Genomic DNA, 15,699 nt, shown 5'->3' with positions numbered 1-15,699 from the left:
TGTTGAATCCACTCTCAAGGGTTCAATGAAGAGGTACACCCAGCTTCCGCAGCCTTTGGGCTCGAATCCATCAGGCAGTGTCAGTTCTTTGAAACTACCCGCTGTTAACTTGCCAAATTTTGAAGGTGACTACCTTAAGTGGTCATCATACAGGGATACGTTTTAGAGTCTCATCATGAATAACAATTCAATTGATGACGTTCAACAACTTCACTACCTTAATTCGTCTTTGCGAGGTGAAGCTAAAGACCTTTTGAAACATATACCTGTCACAGCAGGAAATCTAGCGATAGCCTGGGGACTTATTACGCAGAGGTATAATAACCCAAAAATAGTTGCAGCCAGACATGCTAAGGCTTTGTTGGCCTTGCCTACAGTCGGCCATGGCGCAGCGAGCGATTATAGGCAACTAATTAATCACATATGCTGCCATTTGAAGGCCTTAGAAGTTCTCAAACCTGATGTTCCACTTCATGAAGTTATTGTTTCGGAAGAGATTCTGTCCAGTATGCGACCCACAGATCGTCATGAGTGGGAGGTAAAGATGTCTGGGTCGACATTCACCACATTAAATCAACTAATAGATTTTTTGGAAACAAAATGTCAGGCCCTTGAGTTGATCAGGTTCAGGGAAAACACCTCAAGGGATTTGCAAGGAAATGTCAATAATTTAAATCAAACAAGACATGTGAGGAGGGCTCATCTCGCTAATGCTGATGCTGAGGAATCATGTAATTTTTGTAGTGAACTTCATACTATCACTAAATGCAAGGGGTTTCAACCACTAAATGTCAATGAGCGGCGGGCATATGTCACAAAAAATAAGCTTTGTTTTTTGTGCATCCGCTCTGGTCATTTCTCGACTAAATGCAGGATTTCTCCTTGTAAGACCTGTAAAGGAAGGCACAACATACTGCTCCACAAGCCTGCTGAACCAAGGAATGGGCAGAATAGTGAACCAGGAGGCCATTCCCCGGCCCATCAAACTACGAACGGGAAGGCAAACACCCATTGTAATGTTTTGTTGGCAACAGCTGTTGTCAACATTAAAGACAGCATGGGTAGACAGCAGGTTTGCAGAGTTCTGCTAGATAGTGCGAGTCAGCTATCCTTTATATCTAAGGGCATGGCAGAGAAATTAAAACTGAAACGAAGTAAACAATCGTTTCCTGTGAAGGGCATAAACAATGCCTTTGCTGCCTCAGTGTCTTACACTTTTGATGTTGAACTGTCGTCTGGGGTCAACGACTTTCGTGTCAGAACCACTTGTGCTGTCGTAGATCATGTCACCAGTGACCTACCAGCGAGCAAGATAGACACAAGGTCCTGGAGTGTCCCATGTAATCTTCCGCTCGCTGATCCAGAATTCAACAAACCTGCCACAGCATATTTAATTCTTGGTGCTGAGGTTTTCTTTGACGTTGTTTGTAAGGAAAGGCTGGTGAAACCAGGTCATCCCTCACTGGTCGAAACAAAATTTGGCTGGATTTTGTCTGGTAGGATGCCTTCAGTTTCATGCAACATGCCTCGTTCTACAGTGACCTCGTGCTTTGTTAGAGGTGACAATTTAGATGCCAAACTGCAAAGATTTTGGGAGTTAGAGGAACTGTCTACGAAAACGATTAGTAAGCAGGGTAAAATATGTGAGGCTCACTTTCAGCGCCACACGGCATGAGATGAAGAAGGGAGATTTGTGGTTCGACTACCAGTGAAACCTGACTGTAAATCATTAGGCGAATCACGACAACAAGCATCTCAGAGATTGGCGCATATTGAGAGGAGGTTTAAAAGGCAACCGAATCTGCAGAAGGAATACGCTGCATTCATGCATGAATATGGTAATGAGATCGCTTTGTTGAAGGCCAGCTCCCCTATTCCACATTATAGCAAATTAAGGGATTTGCACCCGTTTATTGATGCCGAAGGTATTTTACGAGTGGGAGGGAGATTAATGAATGCTGATGAACCAAATGATGAGTGCCATCCTATTATCGTTCCACCTAAGCATCATTTGACAAAAATTTCTCATTATAGATGAACATGAAAATCTGTTGCACGCTGGGTCACAACTTTGTTGGCTATGTTGCGTAGGAGGTTCTGGATCCCCAATGGGCGTAACACAGTCAAGGGAGTTATCAGAAAATGTATAAAATGCTTTAGGCTTAAGTCCAAGACAGCAGCTCAACTCATGGGTCACCTACCTGCAGCTAGAGTAAACCAGTCTCATCCATTCCAGCACTGTGGAGTAGATTATGCAGGCCCTATTGCTGTAAAGCATGGTGGAAGGCGGAGTAAAGTTCCCACCAAGGCTTATATTGCTTTATTCATTTGCATGGCAACCAAGGCCATCCACTTAGAATTAGTTAGTGACATGGTAACAAGTTCATTTTTGGCCGCCCTCAGGAGATTCATTGCAAGAAGAGGGAAACCTTCTCACATGTACAGTGACAATGGTACCACATTTGTAGGTGCAGACAATGAGCTTAAACTTTTTCTCTCCAACGATGTTACTGTTGAAGGTGTGGTGAATCATTCGACCTCAGAGGAAATCAGTTGGAGGTTCACTCCACCTCGTGCCCCTCACTTTGGTGGACTCTGGGAGGCAGGAATCAAATGCATGAAGTCGCATCTCAAACGCGTCGTCGGCAATGCAGGGGTGACATTTGAAGAACTGACTACTGTGTTAATTCAGATAGAAGCATGCTTGAATTCAAGGCCGTTGTGTCTTCTCTCTGATGACCTAGATTCTCCTGCTGCTCTCACTCCTGGTCATTTCCTAATCGGACAGCCCCTTTGTGCTCATCCTGAACCCTCTGTCCTTGAGGTTCCCGCCAACAGGTTGCACAGATGGCAACTTGTGCAGCAGTTGCATCAGTCCTTTTGGAAGGGGTGGTCCACAGAATATATACATGATCTGCAGCAACGCAAAAAATGGACATCGGAAGGAGCATGGCAACCCCAGATCGGCGATCATGTGCTGGTCAAGGAGGATAATTTGCCTCCCTTGGTGTGGAGGCTGGGTGTCATTGACCAGCTGTTTCCCGGTCCTGATAAGTGTGTGCATGTGGTAATGGTAAAAACTGCTAATGGGCATATTAAGAGGCCTATAGCAAAATTGTGTCCCCTACCTAAACAGTGAATCAGTTAAGTGTTCCCTCAGATCTGTGTAGTGATTATATGATACAAAGCCACTGCCAAATTGTCATTTACTGGAATAACCTCATAATTCATAAAATCAGCTTGGGAGGCTGTGGATGTTTCTTGTGGACTAACTGCTGTTAGTATTGATTTCATGTTTTTATGCAGTATAATATTAATACTCTATTGTTTTGTGTCCTGCATGTTAGTACCCATCGTGTTTCACATGCAGCATGACAGTGGTGTTTGGTGATGTGGGCATCCCAAAAGTTAGTGTATTCATGTTTTATGTGCATTGATATTGTGTCTAGTTAAATTTTTATTGTTTACTTGTTTTGGTGTTGATGTTTGTTAAAATGTTGGTTATTTGTAAATAATGTTAGTGTATTCATGTTTATGTGCATTGATCTTGTACCTAGTTATATTTTTTATTGTTTACTTGTTTTGGTTTTGTTGTTTGTTAAAATTTTGGTATTTGTAAAATGAGAAAACTCATTTTAGAGTGGGAGTATGTTTGGACTCTGCTACTCACTCCAACTGCCATCTAGTGGCAGCTTCAAACTGGGCAGGTCAGACTGTCCAGTATAGTCTGCTCCCTGTCGGAAGAATTTGCAACCTATGTGCGGAAGTGGACCTCCCAGGTCCTTTGTGCACGCAGGTAGGATTAGCCGTTGTAACGGCCGAGCAGGTAGCTGCGAGACCCCGTAGCGGACGGACGTGTATGTCTTCCAGCTAAGCCAGGAGCCGCAGTTGGCGCGCTGCCTGTGCAAGTTGTAACGTTTAATGTAATAAACCATTATAACAGACAACTTGTTCCGTCTAGTTATTGTGAGTGGAAACAAGGGGAGGACAGTAAGTTCTCTCGCACTATACATTCACACTCCAATGTGCCACCACGGGAAGAAGAGCCCGCGCGCACACTATGAGTGCCTTCTTCAGAAATTAAATATTCAAATTGGCCCATAACATAAATACAAAATTATGGGAATTTTTTTTTCTAAAAGTTAAGCACTGACTGACAGTATGGAAAGAAACAGTACTTACATGTCACGTAAAACATAAATACCAAGCGAGAAAGACTTTAGTCACAAAAATTTAAAAGAGAATACATGGAAGGCGAGCCATTATGGGCTGCTCATACATATAAAACGACAGGTATTGTCGGCGCCCGAGTTAGCAATTGTGGGCAGGTGAACATTACACCTACAGTGCCATCTAGTATCTGCAAGCCCAACCTAGCTACTTAACATTCAAATAAATACCGACCAATATGATAATAAACATTATTCAGTACATGACGAAGAAGGCAATATATTGTTTGACGGCGGCAGATAGGGCAATATTTTGTCTACATCAGAGCTTAGAAGTACACTTTAAAGTTGAAAACACCATTATAAAAAATACAAAGAGTGCTGAATCACACATCCTGTAGAAACCGATATAACATGGAATGCAGCCAATATAAACTATTTAAAAAGCGAAAAATTATGAGTTGACTTAGATGGATAAAACATTTCGGTATTTGCACTAGGAAACCTGAAACCAAATATCAAGTAACGACTTTATCCCATTGAAGAAGTTTTTATTACGCAATTGTAGCTAATAATTGAGAATGAGGTCATCTTTCCGAGAAAGATGTTGAAGAATTTCTTATTCTTAGAGAGTGTCTAATCTACGCCCTTTCTTCTCGGTGTGCTAAATGTTGACATCGTGAATAGCTTTGAGTCCGTGACCTGTAATCGTAAGGTGTACCTGGTTGTAAAGGCACATCCTGTTGGTCTTATGCAGTAAGAAGAGTAGGTGTCGCAGCATTTTCCAACAATGGAACGGGTCGATTTCAAATTATGAATGAAGTTATTTTTGAAACCATTATTGGCAGAAAAGGCAACGTTACAGTAGTATTTATTACGAAGAAGGCGTTGAAGCTTATAGAAGATGGGACCAAAGAAAGGAATAGAAAAAACTTTTCTTTGGTTAGCTTCTATGATAGAGGTACCGCGCGTAGTATCTCTTTTAACAGTTTTCTTTTTATGGATGTCATCCACTGTGCCAGGTACATATCCGTTATTAACTGTTATCGTTTTGAGTAAATTAATTTCTTCATTGAATTTTTCTTTCGAGAATATAATAGAAGTAGCTCTATGAATAGCAGAGTGAGAAAAACAATTTATTTGAGATTGTGGAAGCATGGAAGACGCAGGTACGACCTGATCAGTGTATGCTTCTCTATGAAAAACATTGAATGGGATTTTATTTTATTCCGCTGTAAGCGTCAAGTCAAGTTTAATTGGTGGGCCTCGTTTTCGCATGCGATGGTGAAAGATATTTTCTCATTAAGTTCATAAAAGAAATTGAAAATACGGGCGATGCCATCAGTAGGTCCCTTGTATGTGATTAAATTATCATCAACGTATCTGAAATAGGAGACAATGCCTAGTGCTCTAGCTGAGAAACAGTTGAAAAACTTTTCTTCTAGAGAGTTGATGAAGATATCAGCAAGAATACCAGCTAACGAATTTCCCTAAGCGAGACCCTTGGATTGCTGGTGCAATTGTTCATTAAATTCAAAATAGTTGTGTTTGACTACGACTGTAATGAGATTCATGAAGTCAGTGATTTGTTCATCTGAAAGATCTTTTTTGAAATGACTTAAATTTTTTTCTGCGATGGTAAGCGTTTCTTGTACGGGAACGTTACAATGAAGATTTTTTTACGTCTAATGAAAACAACCTTGTATCTGAACTGCATTGTAAATCTTTTATTTCATGGACTAAAGCGTGACTGTTGGGAGTGGAAAAATTGTTGTCGCCAAAGGGTAATTTTTCCAGAATTTTGTGGAGAGATCTGGCTAGGCAGCCATGTTAAAACTTTAAAGTTTAAATTCTGCTATCGGGATTAAGTGTTCATTGTTTGCGTGATAAAAGTGTTATAGTATCAGTTTCAGCACTAAATGTAAGGTCAGATTCTTTCATGTTTGAGGACTCTGACGGTGCCACAAAATTAATGAAGTACTATTTTTCTCTGATTCAGTGTCTTTTATTTAACAATATTGGTTGCCAAGATGCATTTAGTCTGTGTGCTGCCATCGTCAGGAGCTCTACAATTAAATACACTAATCTTTCTCGACGGGGACAAATTTCGGTATATAACTTCAACATCTCAACAGACAAGTAGACCTCATCACACTTCAAACGCATCTATAATTTAAAATTTATGGATATTTAACTATAAAGCAACTGATTACGAAAGAGGTCGAAAAGCCTAGTGGACTAAATTTGTTATATAAAATTATAAACTACATATAAGTCTCTTATAACGTTTTTGTGATAGTGAATGCAATTAAAAATGTAAGGAAGTTTTGATTAGATGTAAGAACGGATTTTAAGAAAATAAAAGTGTCAGTCTAAGTAAATGAAAAAACTTATGAAAACATTTAGGCCTCGCGTGAGAAATGAACAGCTGCGCGGGTATACTTGGCGAGAAACAGCTGTACCAGAACCGCTTTGTGCATATTTTTTCTGCAAAAAAACAAGAGTTTCATTAGCAGTGAGACAATAGACCGGGATTATTTGCAAGTCGCTTCGCCAAGCAGGGGACAGCGGCACCACTGAATAAAGAATGCACGGAACAATGGCGATTCGGTGAGACGGTGGGTGGGTGGTATCAGGGGGGGGGGATTGGAAGGGGGGGAGGGGAGAGACGCAGTAGCCAGCAGCCAATGGTACGTCTCGACGCAGGTGTATGCCGCTGGTTGCGCCACGCTGTCTGTCTCGGATGTCTACTTATAACAACGGCCGCTTCCGGTATGAGTCGTGTACTGCTACTGAATTAGGGTTTCAGTCACTACCAACGCTCTACCGAAAAACTGATCCTACAAACGGAAGTTCCTCTTTCATGTTATGAAACACGCCCTCTTCTTTTTCTTTTTCCTGGACTTTTCCAGCATCGTGATTCGTTACGGATCGGCCTTTTGCACTGTATTCGGCAAAGTTGTTGATAAAGAGTGGCCAGGTGCCCTTCCTGCTATGCTTACCACAAAAATATAGCTCTACAGAGCTGTAAACTATATCAATGAATACGCAGTTAAGACCATCAGAGGAGGCGATAGATAACAGTCATGAAGCATTATAGCCACCCTTTTAGATAAAAATTCTTCTGTAGAAGAGCTGTCTCAAGCTTCAACGAGCACTCCAATTTCCAAGGTCATCCTCACGCTACTTTAGGTTGTCAGCTACATCATGGATGAGCATCTGTGTCAATGCGGGTCATTATCTCTAAATTTTGTACTTTGCAACTACCTCCATTGTCTTCATGCAAAGTTACACATTTGTCATGCAATTATCAAAACGAGTTCCTTTGTCCTACACAAAACTATCTTCAACGAATTCAGCATGTAGGCATTCGAGAAACGTTGTTTTGCAGGGAAGATGCCCATATACAAAATTAGCACACTTCAGATTTCCACAGTGAATATAAGAAAATAAAGAAAAATTAATAGATCTAATTAGTGGTCGATAGTCACGGAAGCATGGAGGCATTTGAAGACTGACGTATACGACAACCTAGTGTTACGGCTAGAGCCCGTAACCGCGACATCTGCGTAGTCTGTTATGGACAGGGGAAAACTGTAGTGGCACTTAACATCGCCCAGTGATCTGACGTTCTTATGTCTCGAACTGATTTGTGCGTAAGGATATGGGTGCGCCCCATTCTGCCTGTGAAGAAGTTTGTGTGTTCTCGTAGTGTCACTGAACTCCCACTGCCTGACAGCAGGAGCGAATTAAACGTACACTTAATTCATTCTTGCAGACCATCTGTTTCTGTGGCATTAGAGAATCCTTATGGAGAGAGGATAATGCGAGTTATCACTAGTATTGGCTGCTCGTAGGCGATTTGAACACGCAAACAGTTTTGATTTCCACTATGGCTTCCATTTTGCAACCTATCGTTCCTTAATTTTCGAGTAGTCCTCGTAATTATCTTTGCAGAATATCTTGTAGAGTCCGTATTTGGATGATTTACTTTGGTTTACAGAGTTGTGAAGGAGCGACTAGATTATAAAGTTATATCCGATGCCTTTTCTAAGACCTGTGACCTCACGGTGTGTTATAGGCGCATGAGAACCACTGTGAGGAAATGATCCGTAGCAACATGCTCGTTGTTATCAAGTATGACAAAGATACTGTGAAAGATATGACAGTAACCTTCAATATAGGACATTAAAAAGGGAGTAAAGTCGTATGATATGACTGGCTGTGACATATTGAGAGACACCTTCAGCTGCCTAAATGGAAAAGCTTTTCTTATCCGCTGTGCACACTGCTCCCATTCCTCCACGAAGTAAGAGAATTGTGTATTAAGTATACATGCAAACTGTAAGTGACGGCATGGGCGTATGTGTAGTGTGGTGTCTTGTTTATATTGTGTGATGGTGGCACGCAGCCTACTCCTCTCGAATGGCACCAAGAGGACCGCCGAGCTTAAAGTCCGCTTCCGACAGACGGATCACCATCAAAACTTATTTATTTCTAGTTCCTGCTACCAGTCACTTTTTTATTCTATGTTTAATATAATATAATTCAACGCATTTCGAACATGTTATTTTCATCTTCAGGCGTTTATACATACATAGAGAGAAATGTTACTTGAAAACATACAGTTTTAAACTAGATTAATCTAGAAATCTCTGTCCATTGTTTGTTACTGTAGCAGCTGGTGTGGCATTTGTGTGTGTGTGGGGGGGGGGGGGGGGGGAAGGGGGCAGTTTATGACTAGAAATCGAAATCAGTGACGTCTTGTGCTGGTTTTCTTCCTTGTGGTTGACTATATATGATATCACAGCCTGTATAGGATGCAGATAGATTTGCTTCAGTTATGTGTTACGAAAATAGTGTGAATGACTTTTATATGACAGTTGATCACTTACGATTTCATCATCTTGCTGCTTCACTTGCATCAGTGGTGTAATGGTGGAGCTGTTGATTGACATTACACTATTGCACATTGTATTTTATCACTGACTGCCAAAATAATTCACGGCACAAATTGCTTCGACGTTATGCACACAACACAAGATGGCGGACTGTAGTATCTGAGTCTGTATCGATGATCGAGGTTTTGTATCGATATTCTTGGTACTGACAGAATTGTAGTCAGAATGAGATTTTCACTCTGCAGCGGAGTGTGCGCTGATGCGAAACTTCCTGGCAGATTAAAACTGTATGCCGAACCGAGACTTGAACTAGGGACCTTTACCTTTTGCGGGCAAGTGCTCTACCATCTGAGCTACCCAAGTACGACTCACCCATCCAGAAGAGCCAACGATATTCTGCGACCGGTTTGTTGCCAAAGATGACAAGCCATTCTGAGCTTACATTCCAGCAATATAACGCACGCCCGCACACGGAGAGAGTTTCTAGTGTTTGTTTCAGTGTCTACCAAGCCATTCCCCGGCCAGAAAGGTCGGAGGATTTCTGTAATTGAGAACGTTTGGAACAATATGCGTGGGACTCTCCTGCCAAGCCTGGATTTTCACGATCTAACGCGCCGTTTGGGCAGAATTTTACAAGGTATCCCTCAGGAGGACATCCAACAAATCGGTCAATCAATGCAGAGCTAAATAACTGTTTGCATATGGGCCAGAGGTAGATCACCTCTTTATTGACTTGCTCAATTTGTGAAACCCTTTCTCTTGAACAAATAATCCCATTTTTTCGAAACTGTAATGATTTGTTTGTTTGTACATGTGCATCGCATCCACCGATTTACATCCCCTTTGGATAGGACCATAGTGGTGTATTTTTTGTGTTGGTATGTATATCATAAAAGTATCCCAATGAAAAATTCCCCTACAGAAACTTTGGTCTATAATTACGTTTCTTGTCCCAGATACTATTAAATTTGAATCAGACCTTACCACTTCCATGCACCATGTGCATTACCTGAGATACCAATCCAAAATAACACAACTAACTCCTTTAGAAATAGCCCCTTGCAGTGTCTCCCCAAATCTTCTTTTATACAATCCACAGTTAATTTCTCACTTGCAAAGATGATGAATTAATTAAGGTTTATTGGCCTTAATGCACCTGATTTGTATATCCAATGGTTATTGACTCTCTGAACTAATACTGCACCTCCCTGTATCATCGTATACATCTTCAAATTAGCAGTAATTATCCATGGAATACACAAAAATAACCCGGACCATTTTTGAATACTATACACGGAATGAACTGATTTTCACACAAATTTTCAGTCACAGCAGATTCTCACCGCTATCGTGTTTCGTAGCCCCAGCATTTTGCCAGACACAGGGTACTTGAGCCTGTCAACATTAGAGGGTGAAAATTCTGCGACAAGATACGGTCCATACTGTAACTCAAATACCTTTTTAATTTCTCGGTCTGTATCACTTGTTTCTTTCCTTGGTCTGCACCGATAAGTAGTCTTCAATTTGGTATTTAACAGTCTTACATAATCAATTATGACCTTTTTTCCTACCTTCGTCAGCTTCTCCATAAGAGCACTTACTACCATCTCTTTTTTGCCCACTGCTTTCGTTTTGTATGGTGGAAATTCCAAGACCTCTGATAAGCAGGAAGTTTGGTTTGCTTCCAGGCCCTATTTCAAAAAGTGTGTACCCTGTGGCACTACTTTTAACGCTATTAAGAACATCTTCAAATGAGTGTTCAACTTCTGTCCATTTGGAATGCTCGTTGCTTGAATATGTGCTACACAGATATCATGTTTCTATATACAGTGTTCACCAGAATTACTAGTACACTCATATTCTAATGTGTTTGATGCCTTGATCGTTCATTAATTCATTCAATTTGATAGAAGTGAACTATGATACAACAGTCTCTCTGATTTTATTAGTTAAGAAAAAAGAAATCCTTTTGCAACAAGGCGACCAAAGACTTGTTCCTTGATTTCCATTTCAGATACAGTTTAATAAATTTAGAAAATACATCCACAACTACAAATAAATATTTCATACCACCACGACTGAGGAAAAAGGCCCAAAATTGTCCATAACTACATTGATGGAACAGTGTAATGTTTCACTCGCTGCCATTTGTCACAAGTGACCCACTGTGCGAGCACCTGTCAGGCTAAACAGTTTATTTGCACATAGTCTTCTATTATGTCCATACATTCTGTTCCCTGAAAAGCTCCTAATACACATGTACTATCAGCTGTTCAACATACCTTTCCAGTAAACATAAACTCCACTTTCAAATTTTCTGCATGGTTACCACTGTGGGGGGGGGGGGGGGGGGAATATCTTTCCCTGCAACACACATAATAAATGAAAGAAACATTTATTTAAATAGGTAAGCAAAACAAATTTTACATTTAGGCGGATTTGCGAGCATAGTTTATTTAATCATTTTTCAGAGGATATAGAAACATGTTGATCTGTGTCTACAGTGTAATGGGTACTCGTTTGAATACCTCACTTAAGTCAGCATTGTGCCACCAGAATACGTATCAGGATACAAATTATGCACTACATGCTGCATCTACCTGTAAAACTTTGAGCGTTTCCGGTTCCGCAACTAAACTTCACACAAATGCTGTTTAAATTGATTTGTACAGAATTAGTTTAAACCAATAGATAGAAAAAATACTGTTCCTGCAAAGAATTAAAACTCGCTGCTACAACAATCTGGAAAATCTTCGTAAACTATGTTTGCGAATCCGCAAAAAGAATAAAGTTTCTTAAGATTATCTTTTAAAGTAAAGTTTGCTTTCTCTTGTTTGTTTGTAAGTTCCAGAAGAAAAACATTTAATCCGAATAAATACTGTACATCCAGTTTGGCTACTCTCTGAGAATGACAATTCTCCTTAACTTCACGTGTGGCTTTGGCTCGTGTTGCCCAAAACTATTTTAATGGCGATCTAAAGTCCATATTGTAGCTACCAACTGTTATTTTACCCCAAATCACTTTTAACTCTATGGCTGGCCGATCTACTTCATGTACTGTCGATCACTAGCTGAGTTCTCCCGGAAAGTGTTAGTCGGCGAATGCACCCAACATCGTTTTTCTTATATCTTAATTTTGCTTGCCATTTTCAGATTTCTCTGATAATTGACTAATTCATTTATAAATACACCGATTCTGAGAGGAAACGCAATATAAATGTTATTTCTCAGAGTTGTGTGCGCACCAGAAAATGACAGCTTCCATTTGAAGATCAGAGAACACGCAGTTCATAAAGCCATCATAGGCTTTCGTTTGACTGGTCCATCACCACTGACAGGTGATGATTTGTGCAGGTCAAACTGAACCATTTCAAGTATATGATTTTATTATATTGCATGGAAAGAACTATATTAACTCTCGACGAACTAATTAATACAACCTTTTTAAATAAATAATGACGACAGGAAATTACAACTCAAATACTGTTAAACGTGAGAAGTAAACTTCATACGCAACAAGCAAATGATTGTCCGCATAATCAATTTATTCATATACTTTTGTAATAATGAGAAAATGCGGTTTATTTTTATTTTTTAATCTCACCCATACTGATTTGTCTTTCAGACCTGACTGAAGGGAATATATCAAACCAATAGGCTTGGAATTCTGCGACGGACACCGTTTAAAATTGTACTCTATTCGTTTATGTTTTAATGTGGATATCTGTCAACAACAGTTACGTGCAATGCCATTTTCCTCTCTGTTTGTAAGTAAAATCGTTTCAGGCTGAAATTTCAGTTGATGCTGAGTGCTCGTATGATATAGGGGCTCTGGTCGTCTGCTACATTATATTCATCTCTAAAATTAGGTGGGCAGCTAGTTTACCATAGCGCCTTCAGCCGTAATAATGATGCTCGTTTGTTTGTTTACGTAATGAGCAAGTTAGAAGCTGCCACTGTTTATATGAACTGATTAACATTAACCTAACAAGTAACTGTCAAATAGCCGGCCGGAGTGGCCGTGCGGTTCTAGGCGCTACAGTCTGGAATCGGGCGACCGCTCCGGTCACAGGTTCGAATCCTGCCTCGGGCATGGATGTGTGTGATGTCCTTAGGTCAGTTAGGTTCAATTAGTTCTAAGTTCTAGGCGACTGATGACCTCCGAAGTTAAGTCGCATAGTGCTCAGAGCCATTTGAACCATTTGAACTGTCAAATAGCGAATCAATCAGTTTTCTACTCTGTATCACAGTATGGAGCACAAGACAGTCATAGTTACCTGTAATGTAGAAGTGTATTTTCGCACTGGTGGTTATCTCCATATATATCTCAACCTGCACCTAAGAACATGTCACAAGTGGTCAACAGCACTACACAACGTAGGAAAAAGATGTGACTAATAACTGTTGGAGTTCAGCTAAAATTGTAATTCCTGAAGATGGGAACACAAGCTACTGTCATAACCTTTTCTTGCTCCCTTGGCCAGTCTCCAGCAGAACAGAACTGCAAATTGGTGACCATAGAAACAGGAATTTCTTTTTCACTCCACAGCTGTTTAAATGCGCCAAGTGGCGCTAATGCGACCTGCATTTTGTAATTCCCTTATGGCTGCGGGATACAATTAAGGCCGCGTTGCGGGCCGTGGGAAGCTATTGTGGGGCAGTCTCGCTGGCCATTACGTTGCAGCCCGGTGCGCAGAACACTGGCGCCAGCGATTTATGGGGCAATTCCAGGATGAAAGCCGGCTAATCTAACAGCCCGAGGAACACCGCCATTACGACTTCCTGGCAAGCGTTTCGCTCATTTTGTCGCCGCTCCCACAGAGACCCGAACACTTGAATCTATGATTATCAGGTTAATGGCTCAGTTGTTAGACCGGTATCTGACCCAAGAGGACTCGTACCCGATCGCTATGTTCATGATGGGCAGGTCGTTGTGTATGAAAGCACAGCACCTTCCTCTGTAAAACAGCCCTGAATACTGACCCACGCCTTTGTTTCGATGTTCAGAGGGTGGCGTGACCCCACGCCAGCGGCTGCTCAAACTGTAGCTGGATAAATATTATGTGAAGACACTTATGCATCAGATCATAATAAATTAAATGAAATACAAACTGCTTAAAAGAAGTACAAAACTGACGTCAATCCCTTCTTTAATTATCCATTTTGTTGCTTTGATCATCAATCTACGAGAAATATTTCATGTCGTTATTGATTTTCAATTGTTTTTCAATAATCAGTAGTTTGTGTATAACTATTTTCCATTTACGGTTCTTTATGACATTTTGTGTGATGTGGACTATTTCCATAGGTGTGATGTAAACTGAGAAGGGTTATATCTATTTTACTAATTGGCTAACCCACTTCACGACAACCAGTCAAAGTTGACACATGTTATCTAGCGGTATCCATGGGAGATAACACGATTTTCGATATTCATCTACATCAACATCTACATACATACTCCACAATCCACCATACGGTGCATGGTGGAGGGTACCTCGTACCACAACTAGCATCTTCTCTCCCACTCCCAAACAGAACGAGGGAAAAATGACTGTCTGTATGCCTCTGTACGAGCCCTAATCTCTCTTATCTTATCATTGTGGTCTTTCTGCGAAATATAAGTTGGTGGCAGTAGAATTGTACTGCAGTCAGCCTCAAATACTGGTTCTCGAAATTTCCTCAGTAGCGATTCACGAAAATAACCCCTCCTTTCCTCCAGAGACTCCCACCCGAGTTCCTGAAGCATTTCCGTAACACCCGCGTGATGATCAAACCCACCAGTAACAAATCAGGAAGCCCGCCTCTGAATTGCTTGTATGACCTCCCTCAATCCGACCTGATAGGGATCCCAAACAGCTATTGAATTGAAAAATTCAGTATGCCGTCATGCTCTGCTTATTAAGAGGTGAAGTTCTGTTAAAAGTTTAACACACTAGGACAAGTATTACAGTTAGAAACTGTTTACGCACATATCTGTTGAGACAGCGTAACACACTGTGCGCAAATACTCATACTACATTCATCTAGCATTTGACAGAGTGCTATGTGACTTGCAATAAACTTTACACACATTTTCTAACTTATAACAAATTTGCATCAAACGAACTCGCAGTTGCGAATATAGATAACCATCAGCTGAATAATGGAATGGCGACAAAGAAAATTGGTACTGGAACTGGAATCGATCTCGGAATTCTCGCTTATCACGGTCTTTCCTCTTACCATTTGGCTATCCGAGCAAGACTCACAGCTAATCACAAACTTCCATCTGTCGTCAGTCATGTGTCTACAACCTGTACTCGGACATCCATTATGTATATTGCCGTGCTGGGGAGATACACTTACACTACTGGCCATTAAAATTGCTACACCATGAAGATGACGTGCTACAGACGCGAAATTTAACCTACAGGGAGAAGATGCTGTGATATGCAAATGATTAGCTTTTCAGACCATTCACACAAGGTTGGCGCCGGTGGCAACACCTAGAACGTGCTGACATGAGGACAGTTTCCAACCGACTTCTCATACACAAACAGCAGTTGACCGGCGTTGCCTGGTGAAACGTCGTTGTGATGCCTCGTGTAAGGAGGAGAAATGAGTACCATCACGTTTCCGACTTTCAT

The 15,699-nt window shown here is 40.9% G+C and overlaps 1 protein-coding gene across 1 annotated transcript; it reads left to right on the top strand.

The window, feature by feature from the left end:
* Nucleotides 1-2,080: 2,080 nt before the first annotated feature.
* On the top strand, nt 2,081-3,139 carry LOC124615628. Its single transcript, XM_047143634.1, has one exon. It carries the CDS (start codon nt 2,081-2,083, stop codon nt 3,137-3,139), a length of 1,059 nt encoding a protein of 352 aa, XP_046999590.1.
* Nucleotides 3,140-15,699: the final 12,560 nt, after the last annotated feature.

This window comes from Schistocerca americana, chromosome 5, assembly GCF_021461395.2.
Source record: "Schistocerca americana isolate TAMUIC-IGC-003095 chromosome 5, iqSchAmer2.1, whole genome shotgun sequence".
Classification (NCBI taxonomy): Eukaryota; Metazoa; Arthropoda; class Insecta; order Orthoptera; family Acrididae; genus Schistocerca; species Schistocerca americana.
Note: the sequence above shows the minus strand (reverse complement) of the source record. Positions and strands in the feature narration are given on the sequence as shown.

Coding starts and splice junctions, on each gene's coding strand:
- LOC124615628 (XM_047143634.1), top strand. CDS start 2,081: ATGTTGCGTAGGAGGTTCTGGATCCCCAATGGGCGTAACACAGTCAAG.